This window comes from Vulpes lagopus, chromosome 2, assembly GCF_018345385.1.
Source record: "Vulpes lagopus strain Blue_001 chromosome 2, ASM1834538v1, whole genome shotgun sequence".
NCBI lineage: Eukaryota > Metazoa > Chordata > Mammalia > Carnivora > Canidae > Vulpes > Vulpes lagopus.
The window spans coordinates 41,901,159-41,917,823 of NC_054825.1; the positions used below are offsets into that span (position 1 = coordinate 41,901,159).

Here is a 16,665-nt window from a genome sequence, read left to right on the forward strand (position 1 = left end):
TCTGACATCTGACTTCTAGAAGCACTGGAAATGAAGTTCAAAACCTCAACTGCAGGTTGATTCATGACGAGAATCGATTCTGGTACCACCCTAACCACTATGGCATCGACCACAAGCAGAGGATCCGTAGCAATCGCAAGTGTTACGTACCAGGAAGCAATCCCACACCAGGGGGAAGAATGCTCCTTTCTCAAACAACACAGCCATCTGCGGCCGGGGGCAGTGCCGAGTGGTCAAAGTGTCTACCCGAGGGCTCAGTGCAAGTCCCTTGTGGCCACCGCCATCTGCTCAGCTGATCCCCTGGGAAGGCAACCAGGAGGTCCTCATAAGCTCACAGCAGCTCAGGTCGTGAACCCCTGGGGTCCCGGGATCGAGGCCCGCATCGGGCTCCCTGCATGGAGCCTACTTCTCCCTCTGCCTCTCTCATGAATAAATAAATCTTTTAAAAAAAATGTAAATTCAATTAGCCAACATATATATCATTAGTATAACACCCAGGGCTCATCACATCATACGCCCTCCTTAATGCCCATCACCCAGTCCCCATCCCCTCCCACCTTCCCTCCAGCAACCTGCAGTTTGTTTACTATAGTTAAGAGTCTCTCATGGTTTTTCTCCCTCTCTGCTGACTTCCCATTCAGTTTTCCCTCCCTTCCCTATGATCCTCTGTCCTGTTTCCTATATTCCACATGAGTGAAACCACACGATAACTTTCTCTGATTGAGTCATTTCACTTAGCATAATACTCTCCAGTTCCATCCACGTTGATGCAAATGGTAAGTATCCCTTCAGAAGTCAAACTCTCACTCTTTGCAGATGACAGGATACTTTATATGGAAACCCCAAAAGGCTCTACCTGAAAAGTGCTAGAACTCATACAGGATTTCAGCAACATGGCAGGATACAAAATCAATGCCCAGAAATCAGTGGCATTTCTATACACTAACAATGAGACTGAAGAAAGAGAGATTAAGGAATCGATCCCATTTACAATTGCACCCAAAAGCATAGGATACCTAAGAATAAACGTAACCAAAGAGGTAAAGGGTCTTTACCCTAAAAACTACAGAACACTTCTGAAAGAAACTGAGGAAGACACAAAGAGATGGAAAAATATTCCATGCTCATGGATTGGAAGAGTTAATACTGTGACAATGTCCATGCTCCCCAGGGCAATGTACACGTTCAATGCAATCCCTATCAAAATACCATCAACATTTTCCACAGAGCTGCAACAAACAATCCTAAAATGTGTGTGGAATCAGAAAAGGCCCCGAATAGCCAGCGGGATATTAAAAAAGAAAACCATAACTGGAGGCATCACAATGCCAGATTTCAGGTTGTACTACCAAGCTGTGGTCATCAAGACAGTGTGGTCCTGGCACAAAACAGACACATGGATCAATGGAACAGAATAGAGAACCCAGAAGTGGGCCCTCAACTCTATGGTCAACTAATCATCGACAAAGCAGGAAAGACCATGCACTGGAAAAAGGACAATATCTTCAAGAAATTGGTGACTTTTAATATAATCAGCCCAAATGGCTAACTGGCAAATGTCTCCATTCTAGCACTAGCCAGGCCACTCACTAGAAGTGTTACATGTGTAGGTAGGCAGAAGTTCTGTTTAATTAGGAAAGTCATTGTTCTCTTTTGGGGGAAAATCCCATATTTTTATTTGGTTCCATAGTATAAAGAGAGTAACTCCAAAATGGTATATTGTTGAAATGGTTAACATGATACCTCTTCATTTTATGAAAAGAACTGTATCTGTCACACGAAGAAAGACGATACAGCAGGTTGGATGCTTGTGTGACAGTTACAGACGAGCTGCCAACATGGGGACAGGAAGGCCTTGGGGCTGGCATTTCTGCCCGGGGCAGCGACTCCATTCACAGGCCGGGAGTTTACCAAGTGGGTGTGACCTCGGACCTTCCACCTTTGAGAAAAACAAAGATTGGAGTCAAGAATGTCTGAGTGGGAGGTAGGCCCCTCTGGAAGTCCTAAAGGCTGAAAGGCGCTCTGTGGAGAGCTGCCACTCTCAGAGCAGCACTCTGCCCCCTCACCTGTGGGGGGTGCACACCTGGGGAAGCGCCCGGGTTTTGTTCGCAGGGAAACGTCCCAGGTGGGTACAGTGGGTACATTTCAGACGTGTTTGGTCAATTAACATTTAGGTTTTCTTACTAACTCATCAAATTACAGAAGACCTGGGCAACGCATGCCACCCCCTGAAGCCGACTCTAGTTTCCAGACGCTTCACTGTCCAGCTCAGTCGCCTGTTCAGTCCCCCAGAAGGTTCGAGCCTCTGGGACAGTGCAGGGCTTGTCTGCGGGGAAGCTGGGTGGGGAGGGTGGGCCACACGGAGCCTTCCCTTCACCTGCCGCAAGACACTCCGGCTGAGGGCTGGGATCTATGGGGGCTCTCCAAATGGAAAAGTCACTAACTAAAATGAATATGCCAAGGTGCTTATTCCCAATACGGTAATAGGCAGGCAGGCAGATAATCTGTCATTCGAGTTAATTTAATTATCAGACTGCATTTAATTATTCAATATAAAATGTAAATAAAGTGAAGGGCTGACAGCACATACTAATTATGTTCATTATAATAATTAAATGGGAAGGGATTTAGAAAGAGTCATGAAATTGCCATAAAATACAAGGAAGTTTTTGATTAAAACAACGTTTTAATTAGAAACTGCAGCCCGATAGGAAACAGAGGATTGGTTCCATCAAGATGGGGGGATTGCATTTATTATCCAGGTTTCTCTTCTGAATCATCTTTGGTGTCAGGGGGGCTCGGTCCTTCCAGTTAATAGACTAAATGGTGGCAAATAAAAAGTGCCAATCCTTTATGCAGAGCAGCTACCTAATAAAACAGCCTCCAGCTGCAGCAGGAGTTCAAAATCTCTTGTCTTTTCAGACGCAAGCTGTTTCCCCAGGAGGAAATAAAGGATCTGCTGCGGACAAACAGGGCCTGCAAATTAACAGGACTTCTGACTAATGACACAGAAGCATTAGATGAATTGAGCATAATTTCTCCTCTGATTTAGAGAACGTGCCATCAGGTCAGATGCGTTCACCTTCGTGAGAGCAGGAGAGAGGTGGAAGGGCGTGAGCTGGACTGAGGCTGGGGGGCTGGGGGACTGGGGGAGCCCACTCTTGCCTGCGCTTCCCCTCCTTCCTCTGAGCCACGCTCGGTCCGCAGTAGCACGAGGCCCTGGACTAGACGGCGTGGCCCCCCCCCCGGCCGCCCCCCCCCCGCCCGACCTCCCCAAGACTCCGCGAGCCTGTGACCAGAGCTGGGCCAGAGCTTAATGCCGCGTCCAGCACATGCCTGCAGCAAACACTCGACTAATCACTGGCTTTGGGGGGATTAGAGGGGGAATTTAATAAAACAAGTAGTTAGACTGCAATAAGCAGTCAGCTCTGTACCGAAAAGTCCCCCGCTCTGCTGGGATATCGGTGGTTGCCGCTGGGGAGCTTGGGACTGTTCCCTCAGCTGTGGGCTCATCCCCTTGCTGCAGGGGACACAAGGCGGCTGGACTTGGCTCCACAGGGCAAGGCCCTGACGTCTCACCTGTGAGTCTGCTTACCAGGAGCTCCTCTAGTAAGTGGGGGCTCAGGGTTTGCTCCGCCTTTAGGGACGAGCTGTGATGGAGCGGCCAGGAAGCCGCCTGGTGCTGGGACTCGAGGAGGCAAGGAGTGTCTGAACAACCACAAAAGGGCTTGGAGTCCCCATGAGATCAGAATGCTGGTCTGTCTGTGGTTCTAATCTCAGCTTTTAAAACATCACGGACTCATGGAACCCGTGAGGGGGGATCATCTAGAAGAATTCACCTCTTTTTAAAAAAAAAAAACATTTTTTTTATTGTGGTAAAATATATGTAACACAAAGCTAATGATTTTAATTAAGCAGTTTTAAGCCTACAATTCAGTGGCACTAAGTACATGCATAATACCGGGCAACCATCACCACCATTTCCAGAACCAACATGCCTCTTCGTAGCGTCAAAAATGCTCAAGCCTCAAGAGGGAAAATGATTTATTTAAGGTCACACAGCTTGGGATGCCTGGGTGGGTCAGTGGGTTAAGCGTCTGATTCTTGATTTTGGTTCAGGTCAGGATGGCAGGGTCGTGAGATCGAGCCCTGCGTTGGGCTCTGTGCTGGGAATGGAGCCTCCTTAGGATTCTTTCCCCCTCACCTCCCCGCACCGGGCTCCCTCCCTCCCTTGCGCAGGGGGAGGGGAAGACCATGCAGCTGTGGCAGAGGTGGGGTTAGAACCCAGGCCTTCTATTTGCTAGATTGTAGTCGATTTTGTGCTCATAAAACACACTCATTCATACCTTCCCAGGATCTTTACAAGTTTCCCGAATAAGGCTCATAGACATGTCCCGGAGGTCTTCAGAGTTGCAGAATAGCAGCTTCTCCACGCACCGTCTTGGTAAACGGGCGTCATTTTCTAGACCCCAACCCCTGCCCAAGATACATATCAGGGATCACTGGTAGGTGGGGTCTGTGGCACATGTGATTTTCTTAAGAAGATGGGATGAAATGAAAAATACAGAGTTGACCCAAGAGTTCTAGCAACATCAGGGGTTGTGCTTACAAACAGCATCTCCGTGAGGCGCAGTGTCTCTGTGTTTGACGGTTACTATAATTTCTATCAATTTCTGATTTCTCTTCTACTTCTTATCATAGTTTTTCTTCTCATAGATTGTCGGACTTCATCAGTTGCCTCAGGCTGAAGTTTCTATTGACTGCAATAAAAACTCAAGTCAGAAGTGGACGCCCAGTTAGGTCTCCGCTCCTTCTGAGAGGCAAGGTGTCAAATTGGAGGACGTGGCTTTCTTCCCTTTCCTAATTTCTTCCTCACAGTGGGCTCAGCTCCCGACAACCATCTCCACGTGCCTCTGCTCTCCTGTCCCCGCGCTCCCGTCACCCGGTCCCAGTCGGTTCTGCCACGCCGCCCCAATGCCAGTTCCCTCACCTCATTTCCCATTCATGCTGGTGAGCCCACAGACACTCTGGCTTGATCCACCAGGGGGGATCGGTCTGGGATCCGGCTTCGGAGACAAACCCTCTGAACTCCCACACAACTCTGAGTGCAGGAAATTCATCGCAAAGGAACTGGCTTAAGCAAAAGGTCTCCAAGCATCCCCAGACGCGGATGTGCTGAATGAGCTGAATCTTGCCGAGGAACCGTAACGGCAAAATACTATCACAGCCATAAATTACCTCTTCACAGGCACTGGATAGCATCATGATACACGATGAACAACTGAAGTATAAAACAGGAAATTGTCCGGTAAACCATGGGCTGGCTACACAGGATAAAGCCATGCAGCCCATAAAAGTGATATTCATAACAGCGCGTGTCAGCTATGCCTCAATAAAAAGATCTTCACAGGGAAGGATTTTGATATACGGATGACGGATGATGCCTGACGTACGGCGGTTCAAGTGTCTGGGAGCAATACCCATTCAGTAGAAACCGTGCTTTGAATTCCGATCTGTCCCCAGGTTAGCGATGTGATACATCCTGGCTCCCAGCCAGCACCACCCCTGCACCCCCGCACCCCACACTCCCCATCAGCTTCCAGTCAGCCACGGGATCACGAAGCAAAGCACTCATACAGTTAACCATGCTGTACCCGAAACTATTTGGTTTTTCCCTTTCGCTATGGTATTCAATGAATCACATGAAATAGTCAACACTTTACTATAAAATAGGCCTTGTGTTAGATGACTTTACGCAGCTATAGGCTGTGCTAAAGGTAGGTGAGGTATATCAATTGTGCTTTCCACTTAAGATATATTAAAAAAATTTTTTATTGGGAGTTCAATTTGCCAACATATAGCATGACACCCAGTGCTCATCCCGCCCAGTGCCCTCTCAGTGCCCGGCACCCAGTCACACTGTCCCCCTCCCCGCCTCCCCTTCCACCACCCCTTGTTCATTTCCCAGAGTTGGGAGTCTCTCATGGTTTGTCTCCCTCACTGATATTTTCACTCATTTTCTCTCCTTTCCCCTTAAGATATTTTCAACTTATGATGGGTTTATTGGGACATAACCCCAGTGTAAGTAGAGGAAGACCTGTAAGGTTAAGTGTATAAAGTAGGACAGAAGTATATGCACAGTATGATCTTAGCTTTGTAAAATATTTATGGAGGGCTGGAGGTGTTTGAAATGGGTGAAGGTGATCATAAGGTACAAACTTCTAGTTATAAGATAAATAAATTTGGGGGATGTGATGTAGAACATGATGCTAGTGCTGTATCATATGTCTGAGAGTTCCTAAGATACTAGATCTTTTATTTTTTCCTATAGATTTTATTTACTTATTCATGAGAGACACACACAGAGAGAGAGAGAGAGAGAGAGAGAGAGGGAGGCAGAGACACAGGCAGAGGGAGAAGCAGGCTCCACGCAGGGAGCCCGACGCGGGACTTGATCCCGGGTCCCCAGGATCACACCCTGGGCTGAAGGCGGCGCTAAACCGCTGAGCCCCCCAGGTGGCCCTAAGATAGTAAATCTTTAAAGTTCTTACCACAAGAAAAAAAGTCCGTAGCTATGTGAAGTGATGGATATTAACTTACTCTGGTAATGATTTTGTACAACACGCGTATATAAAATTATCAGTTTGCACACTAAAGCTAATACGGTGTTATATGCCAATTATGTCTCAATAAAAGTGGAAAAAATATTCATAGAAAAGGGGCTGCAAGGGAACTTGAAAAAAAGGTAACAGTGGCTATCTCAGATGGTGAGATCAGGAATAACTGTGATTCTGTCTTCTTCGCTATGCTTGCCTATCCTTTTCATGATGAGTAAGGAACACTTTTGTAATGAGAAAAATAAAAACAAACTTCTAAAGGGAAATAAAATGCAATTTAGTAAGTTGAAGGGATACACATGAAGGAAAGAAAATCGCACGGGAGATTCCCCGCAGCTTTCCTTCCCTCGTGAGCCTGCCAGGCCTGGTCCATGGGAAGGACCAAGCCCCAGCACCTGTGGGTGCCACCAAGGGGACAGCCCTGCCAGCATGCTCCCGAGGCCGGGGTGGAAAAGATCCGCCTCCTGGCAACTGTGTCTGAAAATGGGAAACCTTTCCATGTACGACACTTGTTCTGGTAAGGGTACACATTTTCTCTGTTTTAATCAGAGAAATCTTTCTAGAATAGACTGTGTGTTCTTCAGACTCCTTAAAAGGGGATGCAGAGAACATACATTTTGCCTCTCTGCTCATTCAGGGTCAGCACTGAGGACATCAAGACTCTTCTTGGAAATAAAATACAGCGTTTAGTGTTCTTCGAACCCAGATGACTGCAATTTCTGAGGTTTGGACCCTGCCTTTTATTTTCTTTCCTCTTTGTCCTTATTAGGTGGACGGTTTCAGCTTTTAGTGAGCAGCTTCTCACCTTGTGCTTGGCTCTGTCACCAGAACCAGCTCCTGTCCTTCTCCTGCCCTGGTCTAGTTTGCTGTAGGCGAATAGACCTGCTACACACACTTCTTAGAGATTTGCCTAAAATCATACTTATTAAGCTTGGGGTGAGGCTTACGGGTTGTCCAAGGCCTTTTTCTCAGCTATACTCTCTACAGTGAAGGTTGCAGAAGGCTTTAGATAAATGAGGCCATCAGGAGCTACTATTTGATATGTTAGTTATGCCATTACTCTGCTTTTAAAAATACAAGAGAAATAAAGTGCTCTTTATTATTATTATTATTATTATTTTATAAAATTGGTAACACCGTCTTCCCAACTTCTTAAAGCAGCAGAACCCTATTTACAAATGAAATCTTGCTTGGAAATCACATACTCCCAACAGTTCCCAACAAGCAAAAAGCAAAACTACTCCGGGTGACTCCAGGGGGAGCAGCCCAAGTTGGGGCCCCGTCCGAGGACAGCAACAGCCCCTGGGCACCGAGGCAGAAGCCAAGCACCAAGAGCAGCTTCGCAAAGCATCCGAGTCTGATGCTGTCGGCAAAGGGACCCAAGCTGAAGGCTGCAGTCTACTCATCTACAACCAAGCCGGGGACGGCACATCAGAACCTACGTGGTAAGGGTACGATGCTTCTGTGTAGGGACTATTTTACTTGACATATTTCCTGTTTTTAGCTCTAAGAGGAGGCCCTGGAGCTAAGCTGGTGCTGGCGGGGTCTCGTTAGATAGAACGGGTCAGAGACGCGTGGCCAGAGCCTGGCTAAAGGGCCTCCCGGGGACAGACAGGCCCCAGCAGGCTAGGCCGCCCTTCCTCGCCAGGGACCTCACCGGCTTGGTGCTGGAGGGGCTGTCTCAGGAGCTGCCGGGGGCTCTTACCTGGTTGTCCGGGTGGTTGACGGTGAAGTAGCCCACACAGACGATGACCTCATGAAGGAGGCTTTCGCAGGAGGCCTGGCTGCAGTGGCCCAAGAGAGAGCTGGCGATGTGTCGGAATGCAAGCGACAGGCCCTCCGCCCCTACGATAGACTGAGGAAGACAGGGGCCGTTAGAACTGCCAGGGGGGGCCACGCAGAGCACCCAGCGAGGCCACACCCTGCGCACTTCCTGCACGGTCTGGAAAGGCATAGGAAGTTTCTAGAGCGTGGAGTTTGACAGTTCATTTTGGGGCTTCTCACTCTAATAAATGACCATAATAAAGAGAACGTTTAACCCGAAAGGAGACACGGAGAAATACCGTCACCACGTGGATCACGACACTGCCACCTACAGCAGGGTTATTCATTCCGTGTGTAACAAGTAAGTTCTTCTCATTGTGCAAATAATCTTGCTGTAGAAAATCCGGAAAGATATTAAAAATACTACAATCCTCCTGTGAACCCACTATTTAGCTAACTTCTAATACTTTTTTTTTCTCCCGAGGGAGAAAATGTTTTCTTGAACACACGGATAAAAATACAATCCTAATTATTTACTTATGTTTGCAGAGGAAAGCAATGGAACAAGCGGCCCTGGAGCCTAGCGCTCCCTAATGTTGCAGCCGGCGTCCCCCGGGGGCAAGCCAGGACGGCTGCCCAGGCTCCTGGGGTCGCCCCTGCAGACGGGCTGCGGCCCGGGAGCGGGTCCGGGGCGTCTGCACAGCCCGAGCCTCTGTTTAGTGAACATGTCAAAGGGCAGAGCGGCGGGAGGCAGAGGGCGGAGGTGAGGCCCGCGGGGTGCCGGGAAGCCCTGGAAGGACGAGGCCGGGGCTTGAGCGGGCCCCACGGCTGCGGCCCGGAGTGGGGCGGCCGGGCCGTGCCCCGTCCTCAGGCCAACATTCTCCAAGCCCCGGGAGGCCTCCGAGCTTCGTTCCTTTAAATCAAGGGGCGACGCCTCCTGGCTCAGCCACTGTGGTGAGCGAGTCCAGCGGCGACCCGGGCCCTGTCCGGCCTTCCCCGGGAGGAGCGGGCGAGGGGCGCCTAAGGCCGAATATAGAAATTAAACCAGTTTTTCAAGGAAACCATATTTCCTGTTTAGCCAGAATTAATCGCCAAGGCAGTCAGGGCACTGATTGTCTCCTGAGACCCTGCGACTGCGAGGCCTGTCACGGCGGTGCGACGTGCACACCCGGCCCCAAGGCCCGAGCCGGACTCCGCTGAGGCCCGACTGGCGGCCAGCCTGACCAGCCGCCGTGCCATCTGTGCGGAGCCGGCCGGGGAGAAGCCGGCGCCGAAGCCCCGTCGCCCCACGTGGGGCCCGCACAGGAAACACGCGCACGGCCCACGGCTCTGCAGAGGGCGGCCCGGCCACGCCGCACCGGAAGGTACTCGGAACCAACATCTGCAAAGGAGTTCAGGAGGACGAAGTAAAGTCTTCGCCCACTTCCCGGCGGGCCCGCTGCGTGCCAGCCCGCCCCGGCGCCTCTCCAGGACCCCACGGAACCTCCCTGTGACGCAGATGAGAAGCTGAATCCACACGCCTCGTCTCAGGGCACAGATGTGGCAGTGTAACGGCCCAAAGTCGCAGCAGTCTGACTCCAGACCCAAAGGTGTGGCGGCGATGCCTACCACAGCCTGCGATCTTGTGACGCACTGGTCAGCACGCCTTACGTCATCTTATTTAACTCCTTAGCAGGTCAGACTATCTCATTTCAGTTTTATGCTTCGTTCCTTGGATCCTCTCAGGCAATTCATAAATTGTCTCCCAGATTTTTCTGAGGTCAGATCCGTGCTGTATCTAAAATCTCTTTTCCTTTTATAAACAGTTCCTAAAATCTCACTTATGACATGTAAGCTGTTCTGATGAACTGCAACATGAGCTTCTCTGACCATATTTCCCATAATAGTGCATTCCTCCCAAACTCACCGTTGCTTTATGATGCAAATCCCATATCTCTGTACTGTATTTACACGCTGCATCAGAGGTCCACCTACATCAGTGACGTCCATGTGGATGTTTTACTTTACCAGACACAGTGTGGTGGTTCAACAAATGCCTATAAGTCTTTGCTAGTCCTCCCACGAGAGGTGGGGCCCACACCTTCTCCCCTCGAATCTGGAAGGCTGATGACTGATTTAACCAGAATTACGGTTGATATGCAGCTATATGACTTGTAAGCAAAGTCAGAAAAAGCCATGCAATTTGTTTCTTTTGGAACATTTGTTTTCTGGCAGCTCCCTCTCAGGACACTCACTTAGAACCACACACTATGTTGTTTTAAAGCCCACGTCACACAGAAGAAGCCCTAGTTAGGGACCTTGGCGGGCCTCATCTGTAAGTCATCCCAGGGATCAAACAGGAGATGGAAGGAGCCTCAAGATGATTCTAGCTCCCAGCTACTATGTCAACCTGCCCCTCCATCCCTCCACTTGTTATCTGAGGCTTTTGATTAAAGCCCGGCATCGTGGAGCAGTGAGAAGTCACCCATATGGTGGTGAGCTCTGAAGTCTGGGCCCACGGAATCTGTGACCGTAATACAGTGGTTACTGTCTACTAAGTTGGTTTTTTTTTTTTTTAATGCATAAAAGTAACTGGAACAATAAGGTGATCCTTGGTAGATGTGTTAAAGGCCACGATGCTAGAAGTTCTGGGCATTTGGGTGCCTACACAGGCTGATGAGCAGTAAGGAAAGAACATGCTGGACCTTGAGTACGGAAAGGATGGCAGCCAGGGAGAAGGTCCCCGCAGGCTTTCCGGGCCCACACACCAGTTAGGGGAAAGAGTACCTGGGAATAATGTCTGGGAGAGAATGAGAAACTATTATGGCCAAACTGACTAAGATAAAAGGAGACCGGAGAGTCAGAAGAGAGGTTAAGAAAAGAAGAAACAAATAGGAAAGAAAGACTTAGAGCTGCAGGAAGGACAGGGAGGAAAGGGGCAAAGGTCCCGGAGAGGCGCCAGGAAGCAGCTGCGGAAAGACAGCCTACCTGGAGGCCGGGCCTTTGGTTCTCCCTCGACCACTCTCGAGTCACCCCAGTGTTTCCCCTGCTGTTTTTGACAAACGTGGCTCAAGCGGGGAGCACATTTCAGGCTGGATATGTCAAGAAGCTAGAGAGGAGAAAGCTCGGCCTTTACGTTAGTTTGCCATTAAAGGCTCCAGAGATAAGATTTTGATTTTTCTGACATTATTGGCTATTAAGCCTAAAGGCCCCGAAGGGAGCGGGGCTGCCTAGACTTCAGCGTAAGCCTCCTGAGTGAGACGGAATGGGCTGTGGCCCACGGAGGGTGCGTGGAGCACAGGGACCTGACCTGGGCAACCTGACATTCAAGAGTGTCGCTGATGGAGGCGGCTGACTTCCTGCAGGTGCTTCGTTTACGATGCGGGGCGCCCTGCAGCCGCATCAATCCTCGTCAGAAGACCTAGAACACTAGAAGCTCACAGATAGTTTTAGATATTTTCTTTCCACGATCCCTGGCAACAGAGGAAATCACTCTACTTGGACGAGCTGATGGGGAGACTGCTGGTCTCCATGTTCTAGAGACAAAAACTCACTGTCTCCTGATTTCCAAGCTGTTTCTGCACTGAAAGCAATGGGCTTGGGTCTTGGTAAAACACAGACGTTCTGTTCAACACAGAGGCGAGAACCACTGGCATTTTCTGCAGCAGCCACCCCGTTTGAGGCGTGCGATAAACTCTCAGAACTTTACAGCCTATGCAGTTACCACTGAAGGCTGGTTCCAATGGTCTGCAAGCTGAAATGTGTTAACCCTAAAGAGGTTTCTGTTCTTGTGATGGATAAACTAACTCTGCAAAGTTGAGAGATATCGAATCCAATGACATAACTTATTCATTAATTTTCCATTGTGAACACAATGACAGGAAGACAAGAATTCCACATTTGTCATCAGCTACAAAACAAACATTTCTTCTATCTGGGAATGGCCAGAGAACACCATTTTCATACATTTATATCTCTATAACCTTTTTCCCTCTGAGCAAAGCAATTCATCTAAATTATGGGTTCATCATCTGCCAAGTTTGTTCCTTTTTTAATGAAATCGCTTGACAGTTAATAAACTGAAAGAGAAAGTCTACTCCTTGGGGCTTGCTCTGTTCCAGAGGTTCAGTGTTTTTGAAAATTAAATTTCCTACATGGAAAAAAATCTATTTCTAAGCTGACAGTCTGGTGTTATAGCATAAAGCAATTTTTCTTTCTTCAGTTATAAAAACTTAATAGTGGACACAAATCAGTTAAATCAGCCACAGAAAGTCCTATCAATCAAAACAATTTATCTAATTTTGGTTCTGTTTATGTAAGAAACCATGATTTTCCTTAATGTTTCAAAGTTGATGGGATAATAATGCCTTTCTATAAAGTAACCAAGACAAGATTTATTAGTAGCAGAATGGCACAGAGTTTGGGGTCAGAACATCATAGGTACCAGTCCCGGCAAAGCCACGTGTAACCCTGGGCAAACTACTTAACTGTCAGCATTTCCGTCTGTAAAATGGGTGTAATATTTTGCAGGACTATCATGATGCATATGTGGAGCACCTAATACAGTTCCTAGGAGACAGAAGCTTAATAAATGGTAGGTATTGTGATTTCTTTTTTTTTTTTTTTTTGTAGTTTATTCCTTATGTCCCAACCCAGGAGAGAAATATCACAGCTTTATCTGTACTAAAATATTAACTCTTGGTTGGTTGACACCAACCCTGAGCAATGCTTGGTACCTGGAAAGCGGGCAGATCAAGGGCTGCAAAGCTGTTGAAGAACTGTAGGCTCTGAACGGCCACCCGCACCGTGTTGGGAGTGTAGGTGTCCTTGGGGCTGGTGGTGCCGGGGTCCGAGACGGTGCCATGGAGGAGGACGCAGTAGAGCATGTGCAGGACTCCGGCCAGGTCCGTGGCCTGGAGAGCGGCGGTCAGTCCCGTGGGATCCTGGCGATTACTGTCGAATATGCCGCACGACCTGACAAAGAAACGTTCAGCTGCTTAGACGGCGTCTCCCGAGGGATGTTTGCATTGTTAGAGGTAAATGGAGCGAGCGGAGCAGGCCTTAGAGGGCGACCAGCCGAGCTGCGGGGGAGGGAACGAGACACCTGGGGGGGGGGGGGGGGGCGCGGCCGCCTCCCCTGCATCCCTGGGCGCTGAGCACCTGCGGCTGCCCCCCTCCCCAGGCCTAGCAGGTGCTCCTCATTTAGATTCTGGGGCTGGACACACGGACAGAGCCCAGGAGACCTCCGGGGACCGGGGTAGAGACACCAGAGCTTCCCTCCCGGATCGCGACGGGGACCTTCGGGGGTGGCAGGGACGCGGGGGGCCCGCAGGCCTCAGGAGTGCGGTTCCACCGCGGGGGGCCTGGGGGGTCCTGGGGTCCCGGGGGGTCCCGGAATGAAGGCAGCAGGGCCCCCACCTGGGCCCCACGCAGCCCCGCGGCCGGAGCCCGCAACTATGCCAACGCGGCCGCCACGCTCTGCCCCCCGTTCTTCCCTGAAACTGAACCCTGATTTCTCTGAGCAACGACCTCTCTGTTTTTTGGGATTTAGATTCACTTTGCCACCCAGGGTTCATCGCTGGCTCCAGGCGCGGCTCTCCGGCTCTCCACGGCTGAGCTCTGGCCCCGGCGCCTGACGCCCCCGCCCCGCCTGCGGCCAAGCAGCTGCTCCGCGCCCAGGGGAGGAGGCCGGGCAGGTGCCGGCGCCGGGGCAGGGACGAGCCAGCGGCTGAGGCCCCTCCAGGCGGGGGGTGGCCCGGGGGGGCGACAGGCGAGGGCCCACACCGGCCGCTCCCAGGAAGACAAGGGACAGGTCCCTGCTCTATGTCCTCCTTTCCGGTACTCTTCCCTACGTTTAAGATTTTATTTATTTATGCATGAGAGACGCAGAGAGACAGACAGAGACAGACACACAGAGAGAGGCAGAGACGCAGGCAGAGGGAGCAGCAGGCTCCATGCCGGGAGCCCGACGTGGGGCTCGATCCCGGGTCTTCCAGGGTCATGCCCTGGGCCAAAGGCAGGGGCCAAATCGTTGAGCCACCTGGGGATCCCCAATCTTTCTAGACATTTAAATGACATGAATTCACTGCTATTACTTCTTCAAAAGAGTAAGTGCAAATAAAAAAAAGTGAAGGTCATCAGACTGTTTCCTTCTTCCTTTCTCCATCTCATCCCATTATTTAGAAAAATACTAATCACAAACTATGTAACAGCACAATCTAGGATACTTTGCTATATTCTCCTGATGAAATAAAAATATTGATTCAGAAAAATGAATTAAATAACCATTCAATAACTTAAATGTGTAAATGGTTTACAATGGATACAATAGTGCTTCATAGAAAAGATTTTTTCCAAATTTTTATTTAAATCCTAGTTAACACACAGTGCAGTAATATTGGCTTCAGGAGAATTCAGTGACTCATCACTTACACACCCAGTGCTTCCCACAAGTATGCTCCTTAATCCCCATCCACCATCCAATTCCTTCTCCATCACCAGTTTGTTCTCTGTTGTTGAGTCTCTTATGGTTTGTTTCCCTTTCATTGTTTTTGTTTTTGTTTTTACTTAAATACCATATGAGTGAAATCATATGGTATTTGTCCTTCTCTATCTGACTTATTTCCCTTATAGCATCATATACTGTAGCTCCATCCACATCACGGCACACAGCAAGACTACATTCTTTCTTTTCTTTTTTTTTTTTTTTTTATGATAGAGAGAGAGAGAGAGAGGCAGAGACACAGGCAGAGGGAGAAGCAGGCTCCATGCACCAGGAGCCCGACATGGGACTCGATCCCGGGTTTCCAGGATCGCGCCCTGGGCCAAAGGCAGGCGCCAAACTGCTGCGCCACCCAGGGATCCCAAGACTACATTCTTTCTGATGGCTGAGTAATACTCCGGGGTGCGTATACTCCGCAGCGTCTTTATCCATTCATAAGTCTATGGACGTTTGCACCCTTTCCATAGTGTGCCCACTGTTGAGAATGCTATCAACATCGGGGAGTATGTACCCTTCAAATCAGTATTTGTGTATCCTTTGGGTAAATACCTAGTAGTCCAGTTACTGGATCGTTGGGTAGTTGTATCTTTCACTTTTGGAGGAATCGCCATACCGTTCTCCAGGGTGGCCGCACCAGTTTGCATTCCCACCAACAATGCAAGAGGGTCACACCCCTTTTTCTGCCTCCTTGCCAACGCCTGTTTTTTCTTGTGTTGTTAATTTTAACCATTCTGACAGGTGTGAGGTGGTATCTCACTGTGGTTTTGACTTGCATTTCCCTGATGATGAGTGATGTGGAGCATGTTTTCATGTGTTTGTTAGCCGTCTGGATGTGTTCTTTGGAAAAACATCTATTCAAGTCTTCTCCCCATTTTTTGACTGAATTATTTTTTGGGGTGCTGAGTTTGATAATTTCTTTATAGATTTTGGATACTAGCCCTTTAACCAATATGTCATTTGCAAATATCTTCTCCTATTGTGTACTAGGCTGCCTTTTAGCTAATTAAGACTATTAATTTTAAAGTGAGCCCATAGAATCCACAGGACCAAGGGGAAGGCAGAGGGCTTGTCTAGTGCATTTGGCTTGCACAGAACTAATGTAGACCTGAAAGGACTTTAGGCAATGTTTACTTTTGATTTAGTCTGAAATACAGATAATTTGTCCATGAACAGGCCACTGGCTCCTGTTGTTCTTAACTGCCAGTTACAATCACTTTAAGCCCAAATGTTTATAATAAAAATGTAAAAGGCCTCATTCATATCAGACATAAGTCACAAAACTTTCTTTTAAAAATACATGGAAGATATGAAAACTCAGATCTGAAATTTTATATATTACATACATTCTGATATCTCAATTTTACTGAATTTTAAAGTGTTTTTGTTTGTTCTCTAGAACTAGAGATCTTAGTGTATATCAAGTTCTGTTCATTAAAAGCCAGATTCAATTAGGAAAAACTCTAAGTGGACCATCAGTACTCCTGCACAGCACCTGAAAACCCTACCCTGCCTTAAAGGAAAGTACAGATGTGTGAAAAAAGCAGTGATTTCTGTGGGCCTGAATCAATTGCCATCCATTCCATCTTTGGTATTTTATAAACCACGTACATACCAGGTTTTAGTTGGCCCCAAAACGCAGCGGTAACAGTCCCAGATACTATAGGCCTTTTTCCCCTCTTTGTTCCTGGCTGGTTTTCTCTCTTTTGCCTCGCCCCCATTTTTCTGGCTTGGTAACATCAACCTTGGTCTCCTTCAGTGCCAGTGATCTTCTAGACTGCTCTATCTTGGATTTGGGTTCTGTTC

General features: G+C 48.6%; 1 protein-coding gene across 6 annotated transcripts in view; it reads right to left on the minus strand.

The window, feature by feature from the left end:
- Window positions 1-16,665, minus strand: part of SCAPER (S-phase cyclin A associated protein in the ER) — a 422,176-nt gene that overhangs the window by 20,904 nt on the left and 384,607 nt on the right. For all 6 annotated transcript variants that reach the window (XM_041742633.1, XM_041742638.1, XM_041742635.1 and 3 more), the window contains 2 exons: window positions 13,097-13,334; window positions 8,323-8,472 (listed from right to left, as the gene is read on the minus strand). In XM_041742633.1, coding sequence (XP_041598567.1) covers window positions 8,323-8,472; window positions 13,097-13,334 — 388 coding nt within the window. The remainder of the gene's footprint in view (window positions 1-8,322; window positions 8,473-13,096; window positions 13,335-16,665) is intronic.